The sequence below is a fragment of the Mus pahari genome, chromosome 3, assembly GCF_900095145.1.
Source record: "Mus pahari chromosome 3, PAHARI_EIJ_v1.1, whole genome shotgun sequence".
Classification (NCBI taxonomy): domain Eukaryota; kingdom Metazoa; phylum Chordata; class Mammalia; order Rodentia; family Muridae; genus Mus; species Mus pahari.
Window position 1 is genome coordinate 105,625,314 of NC_034592.1, and position 7,875 is coordinate 105,633,188.

The window sequence follows — 7,875 nt, forward strand, 5'->3', positions numbered from 1 at the left end:
GCCTGCCTCTGCCTCCCGAGTGCTGGGATTAAAGGCGTGTGCCACCATGCCACCACTTTCGTTTTGGTGGTGTTGGGGACTGAACTCAGGATGTAGTCTACATAAAGCAAGCATTGTGTTATTGAGCTACATCTTCAGCCCTGGCCACAGTTCTCAATGGACAATAATATGACACAGTGGAAAGGAAAGATAGTTTGTAGCAAGAACTTCTTTGAGAGGACACAGACTTCTTAGAGAAAAATAAGAGGACTCCAGAGAGTAGAAGGGACTCTGTCTTAGTCTGGGTTTTGTTGCTGTGAACAGACACCATGACCAAGGCAACTCTTATAAAGGAAAACATCTAATAGAGGCTGGGCTTACAGTTTCAGAGGTTAAGTCCATGGTCATCATGGTGGGAGGCTCGGCAGTATCCAGGCAGATACAGTGCAGGAAGAGCTGAGAGTTCTCCATCTTCATCTTCAGGCAGCAAGGAGAGATTGTCCCACTGGACGTGGCTTGAGCATATATGAAATCTCAAAGCCTGCCTTCACAGTGACACACTTCTTCCAACAAGCCCACACCTACTCCAACAAGGCCATACTTCCTAATATTGCCACTTCCTATGTGCCAAGCACTCAAAGGCACAAGTCTATGGGAGGAGGGCATACCTATTCAAGCCACCACAGACTACAAAGAAGGAACACCTAAAAGCTTCTTTCCTGAAACACAGTGTCTTTGTAGATGTTCTTCCCACTGCTCTTCCACATGTATGTGTGAATGACAGATTCTTTCCTTCCAATGTGTGGATTCTGGAGCCTGAAGTCAGGCTGATAAGCTTAGCAGTGAGTGCCTTCACCCACAGAGCTTCTTACCTATCCCAGCAATAAGCTAACTTTAAACGTGATAGTTCCTTATGTTAAAATTTCTCTGTTCAAACACTGATGTGCCTTCTGTACCCTGGCAGAATCTTGTCATTTGTTTAGCCTGCCCTGTTCCACACCTACCTCCTTGTGTTGTTATTAGCATGGTTCTTGTTCTGTTCCACAGTATCTCTTTGTGCTATAGGCATGAGCGTGCATGCACGTGGAGGCCACAGGAACATTTCAGGGTGTTTCTCAAGCACTTGCCCACCTTAATTTTTTGTTGAGACAGGACTTCTCACAAAGACCTGGGATTAGATTAGGCTAGTCCAGCAATCTGGCCAGTAAGTCCCAAGGATCTGTCTCCATGTCCCCAGCGCTGAACTTAAGTGTGAGCCACTATGCCCAGCCCTTTACATAAGTGTTGGGGATCAAACCCAGTTTGTGTATCAGGCACTTTTCTACTGAGCCATCTCCCCAGCCCCCAGAGATGTGCTTTATGTTCTTTTATTTTCCAAATTGCTGTGGGTTAATTCTACTTGATATTTGTAGGAGGAGCTTGCTATCTATCAGAGCCAACTTCAGACAACCCTGAAGGAGCTTCAGTCTCTCAGAACAATTCAGAAAGATGCTATTGCTGCTTACAAGGTGAGGGGCAGGGTAAAGGGCTTATGAAGCATTGCTGGAATATGCCCTTCCTGTAATTCCAGCTATATCAATATACTAAATGGTACCTGGGCTATAGAATTAGTGTTATTTTACTACAGGTAGAAAGAAATATATGGTGGAAAAGGTTCCCAATAGTCAATCAATTGAATAGATGACCTTTTGTCCTAATATACTGAGCCTTTTGATGGTCCAGTCACTAGGTGAACATTGTGGGATTGAGGTCTGCTTGGTCTTCCCCTTCATCTATGACAAAATAAAGACTTGACCAGTAAAATTGGTTTATAACCAGGTACCACTGACCCATGGATTCTCAGATTATATCCCCCCCCTTCTGATTTATCTTTCTAAACTGCTTCCAAAGTTCATAGAACTGTTGCTTATACATGCCTGCCTACTGTAGACTTCACAGGAGCACCAAAAAGGAACTAATTAGTAAAGATTAGATAAATTAGTCTCTAGGCTGGGAGTTAAATGGGAAGTTCTGATCCTTTATTAATTACTCTATATAAGAGAGCCATCTTTGGCATTTGGTACCTGGAAAAATACATATCCTCAGGGAAAGAAAGACAGAGTTATTGAAGCATCCAGATAACTTTGTTCTATTTTGTAGTTCAGCTACTATAGTCAATATTTGTTCATACAACAAATACTTATTGAATGGGTCACTCAGATTCATTTCTACCCTGGAATCTGAGTGTGGGAGACAGTTATTAAATGATGCCAGCAATACCAATAAATAACAATAGCTACTATTACCATATGATAGGAAAATTCAGGAATGAAGAGAAATCTAAGAGAATCTGAAGAAGTCACTTGAGCTGGAGATGTACTCAGTTGGTGGAATGCTTGCCTAGCAGGCACGAGACCCTGAGTTTTATAGCCAGTATCACATAAACTGGGCACAATGGCACACACCTGTAATTTCAGCACTCAGATGGTAGAAGGAGGATCAGAAGTTCAAGTCCTCTTTGACTTCATATCTAATTTTAGGATAGCCTGGGATACATGAGATCCACTATCAAAAAAAATTTTCTTGAGGACTGTAGGATGAGTAAGTTAATCAAATGAACTGTGTGAGGGAATATGAAAGAAGGGTCCTGGAGAAGAGTGTTGAAGGGAGAGAGAAAGATACATGGAAAAGTCTAGAAACAGGATGTTAGGAAAAATCCACTAAAGCTAGAGCATATGAAGTGAGATAATACTGAAGAGGCAGAAATGACCCAATCATGCCGTTCCTTATATGGAAGAAATGAAGTATTTTTAACTTGATCCTGTGACATGAAAAATAAAGATCTGTAAGCACTACACAGTTTCATCTCATTTTGAAAACGCCTGATGGCTGTGTGGAAAATGGCTTAGAGAGACAATGATAAGACCATATGGTTCAAAAACTCTGACAGGTCAAGAGCAAAGGTACTTGATTAGCCTAAAGAAGCATATGCAGAGATGTGGGGAGGAAATTATATAGATGTGGTGATGGATTAAATATGAGGAGTGGATAGCGATATCAGATAGCATTTGGATTTAGAAGTCTGGAGCTCAAAAGCTGTAGAAAAGCTGTCAGCATTAGATAGTATCTAATAGATAGTAAGGGTGGGGGATATAGGGTAGAAAGTGTAGAATGAGCTTAGGACAGAACACCAACTAATTTTAATATTTAAAATTTGTTTAGAGGAAGGAGAACCAAGTAGACTGGGAAATCATGGGAAAGGTGAATGAGAAACTGGAAACACATGGGTTGGAAGAATGATGGAGGTCAGGCTACCGTAAGAGGTAGTGATGGGCCAGGCAGTGGTGGTGCACGCCTTTAATCCTAGCACTAGGGAGGCAGAGGCAGGCGGATTTCTGAGTTCGAGGCCAGCCTGGTCTACAGAGTGAGTTCCAGGACAGCCAGGGCTACAAAGAGAAACCCTGTCTTGGAAACAAAACAAAACATAAAGAGTGTGGTGATGGTTGTCCATGGGATCTAAGCTACGTAAAACAAGCCATGAAGATAGACGCGTGAACAGAAACAGAGAGAGTCAAAGATTATAAACTGATTAGTTTCTTGAAACAGGGTCCATCTCTCCATGTAGCTCTGGCAGCCCTGGAACTTACTTTGTAAACTAGGCTAGTCTCAAACTCATACAGATCTGCCTGCCTGCCTCTGCCAAGTGCTGGGATTAGAGCCAAGCACCACCATGCCCAGGCAGAACACAGACTGTGATTGAGATTCAACAGTGCTGCAGTAGGGAGCAAGTGAACTCGGAACTAAAAGTCGTTTTGGAAATGATGCATTTTGTGGGGATGATGAAATTCTATGTGTGGTTGAAAATGAGTGGGAAAAGCTATGAGTCACTAGAAATCAAGAAAATGAGGAGCTGAGAAACCAGGATATAGATAATTCACCAGGGAAGACACATGCACACACACACCACACACACACACACACACACACACACACACACACACACACACAAGCTGCAAGGGCAGCAACTTTCAATTTTAGTGCTTGTACATTGTTCATATACTATTTCTTTTATGTGGTTCTGGCAAAAGGAGTAGTTTTGATTTTAAGAGGATAGGTCTCACTAGTCTAACAGCATCATTTGGTAGATACTAATTTGCCAGCCTAGGAAAGTATTGTTAGTATTCATGTTAGAATGTTTGATTGACTCCACATCATTATTTAATAGAGCACAGTTTATCATCTAAGCACTGAAAAAAAAAACTGAAAACAAAACCTCTCATCCTATACCATTAAACTAGTTGGGAAAGAAGGGATGAACCTCCCAAAGGGCTTTGTGTACTAGGATTGAATGTCGGATGCTAAGCAGCCATTTGTGTGAAATTTCCCAAGGTGTGAGGTGTGGTGTAGGCCCCCATCCCCCATGCTAGTCGTGTGGTGTGGTGTAGGCCCCAATCCCCTATGCTAGTCTCAGTAGTAATCCTGGTGATGGTTATGGAGGTTTCCAGGACAACAAGATACAACTGCAACAAAATCTTTCCTTGGAGTTTCTAAAGCTGCATCAGTTTCTGCACAACAAAGAAAAGGACATTCTAAATGACCTCCGGGATGAGGGAAAAATCTTGAATGAGGAGATGGAGGTGAATCTGAACCAGATTCAGGAGCAGTGTCTCCTTGCCAAAGACATGCTGACGACCATTCAGGCACGGATGGAACAGCAGAATTCCTTCGACTTCCTCACGGTGAGACTCTGAATCTAGTTGATTATGGGTACACTTGGAAGGGGGGAAGAGAAACTGGGAGTGTGGGGTGGAAGGAAAGCAAATCTTAACCAAGCTCAACCCAACCCAACCATATCCTAACCTACCCAACCCAACCCAATTTAACCCAACTCGATGCAACCCAAGCCAACCCAACTAACTGGAGTGCTCTGTAGGTCCTTTGGGAGAAAAGGAAGCCACTTCTACTTTATGTTCAGTGGGAAGTTTTACTTCCATCTTCCTACAAAATATGATAGGACAATTTCACTAAGAATGCTACATGGATCAGTACTTTCTTACTTCCCCATGTAGAGCACAGAAGCTTTATTTTTCAAAAATATGTCTCTTATAGTGTTTGTTGAGTTTTGGCCTTGCAGAAATTATAAACTGAAATATATCTAAAAAGCTTTTTGTCAAACTTCTGCTACCTGAAGTCTCACTTCTAGATATCAGATGATTGGCCATCACTTCAGCACTCAGAAGTTTAGTTCCCCTTGGCCCTGGGATCACTTTTGATCTTTTCTTGTCGGAGTATTTGGAAGCACTCCCTTCTCAAAGAGTTGATCTTAACTATGGGCTTCCTGGCTCTTTTCTTGTTTCCTGTGAGAGCTGGAATTATAGAAAATCAGAAGGTTTACCAAGTGTGAAGTCAGTTTATACTGGGTTAGACTGGGATGCTGATTAGCAAAGCCTGTAGAGGATGAAATGTTGTTGTCGATGGCCTAAGGACCATCTGTACAGGAAGCCAGTATTGATGGTCAAACCTGGATGGCTATCAGTATAACCAGAGAGGTTTCTAGATGTGATGAACAGGCATCTGACTTCTCTATTTCTTCTTTTCTCTTTTAGGACATCACAAAGCTCATAGAGAGGTAAGTATATCTTCATGATTCTCTATCCCCCTCCTTCTACCCCTGGAGAATGTCTAAAAATAAACTGCTTGTGTGCCCCTTACAGCATGGAGAAAGGAATGAAGACAATTGTACCTAGACAGCTTATCACCAAAAAGCTGAGCCCAGGCCGCTTCAAAGGTCCTATCCAGTATATCATCTGGAAGGAAATGCAGGCTATTCTCTCTCCAGGTACAGTGGGAAGGAGCTATTGATTCCTATGGCCCCTAATCTATAGTTCATCTGTGGCCAGAGTTAGTTCTGTAGTTTGAGAGAGGACAGAGATGGACTTGGGTGGAATTTGGTCAAAAAGATTTTTTTCTTCTTCTCCTGCTGCTATGATTTAAGAATATGTACCTTTGAACTAATAATACATAAAAGTCTGATATTAGAATTACTCCTCAGCCTGATTTTGTTTGATCTATAATGTGTGGAACTAGCCACAATTTTATTTTGTTTTGCTACATCAGCTGTGTGAATTCATGCAGATATCAAAGGACTGAACAAGACAAAATTACCACAAGTGGTATTATTTTAAGAAAAATAAATGATATTCTAGATAAGATGTATATAAAAATAAGAATTTAGATAGCTTTTATAGAATTCATATATCTAATATTATTGTTTCTTATTAACCTAGTTAAAATCATAAATATATCCCTGATACATTTTCCACATGACTAACACTGAAAGAAACTGACTTCACTGAAGTATAATTAATAGAGCAGAATCTGCCACTTTTACCTAAATATATGCAGTGCACAAACTGATGAGTTTTGACAAACATGTAAATATCTCTGTGATCAAGACAGAGATAGATGAGGGTTGGAGAGTTGGCTTAGCATTGAACAAACCCAAGGATCTGAGTTTGAATCCTCAGTGCCTATGTAAAATGCCAGGCATGGCGGCATACAACTGAAGCCCCAGCACTGGGGATGAGGTTGGGGAAAAATGTAGTTCTTACAAGATCTGCAGGCCAGACAGTCTGGTTGAGTGAATTCCATATTCAGTAAGAAACCTGTCTCAAAAAAAAAAAAAAAAAAAGAAAAGAAACCTGTCTCAAAAAATAAGATGGAGAATGATGAGGAAGATACTTAAAGTAGACCTCTGATATCCACATGCACATCTATGGGCATACCTGTACACACACAGATACAGACAACACACACACACACACACACACACACACACACACACACACACACACACACACGAACATTTCCACAAGTCTCTTTGCAATTAGTTCTTTCTGTATAGCTCCAGCCCTTACTGCTTGCTAATCTGCTTTCTCTCACTTTTGGTGCATTTTTTCGAATTTTTGATTTAATGTAGATCACACATGACAGTATTTTGTATCTAGACTTTTTTTGTTGTTGTTGTTTTTTTGAGACAGGGTTTCTCTGTATAGCCCTGGCTGTCCTGGAACTCATTTTGTAGACCAGACTGGCCTCAAACTCAGAAATCCGCCTGCCTCTGCCTCCCGAGTGCTGGGATTAAAGGCGTACGCCACCACGCACAGCTGTATCTAGACTTTTGTACAAAGCACAGTGCTTCCCTTGATTCCTCTTTGTTGCACATGGCAATAATTTTGTTTAATGGATACATTACAATGGGTTTACCTATTCTCCAACTGATGGACATTTGGGTAGATTATACTTCAGGGCTATTATAAATAAAGTTGTGTGGATCTGTTTACAGATCTTTGAGGTGAAGACTTAGTAGTGGGGTTGAAGATGTGCATTTAATTTTATAAGAAATTGCCAATTCTTTTTCTTCCTCAAATAGAGAAATTGTTTTACATTTCCTCCTGCAACGAATGATGAAACCATTTTTCTACATTCTTAACAAAACTGATATTGTCAATCTTTCTAACTATTTAAGCTTAAATATAGTAACATATCATTTTTAAATGTATACATTTCTAATGTCCAATCCCATTGAAAACCTCTCCATGTGCTTCTCTGCCATTCCTAGTTGGTGAAATATACTTAATCTTTTGACCACACTTTTGTTGATTGTCTTAACATTAAATTGTAAGTAGACAAATCCTTTATTAGCCATGCTTGTTAAATAGGATTTAAAGAAACCAAACCAAACCAAACCAAACAAAACAGTGTGTCTGTGTATGAATCTGTTTTCCTGAGTGTGGCTTTTAACAGAGGTCAGGAAAAGTTGTTGGTTCCCCTGGCAGTTGTGTGTTGCCTGATGTGGGTGTGGGATCAGAGCTCCTCTGCAAGAAAAGTACCATGTGCTCTTTTTTTTTTTTTTTT

At 40.7% G+C, this 7,875-nt stretch overlaps 2 protein-coding genes across 2 annotated transcripts in view; one reads left to right on the forward strand and one right to left on the reverse strand.

Annotated features, from left to right (window-relative positions):
• Patl2 (PAT1 homolog 2) overlaps positions 1-7,875 on the reverse strand; it is a 71,436-nt gene that overhangs the window by 53,464 nt on the left and 10,097 nt on the right. The window lies entirely within an intron of this gene.
• Positions 1-7,875, forward strand: part of Trim69 (tripartite motif containing 69) — a 21,133-nt gene that overhangs the window by 10,263 nt on the left and 2,995 nt on the right. The window contains exons 3-6 of the mRNA XM_021193471.1: positions 1,392-1,487; positions 4,464-4,697; positions 5,565-5,587; positions 5,673-5,797. Of these exons, the coding sequence (XP_021049130.1) occupies positions 1,392-1,487; positions 4,464-4,697; positions 5,565-5,587; positions 5,673-5,797 (478 nt within the window). The remainder of the gene's footprint in view (positions 1-1,391; positions 1,488-4,463; positions 4,698-5,564; positions 5,588-5,672; positions 5,798-7,875) is intronic.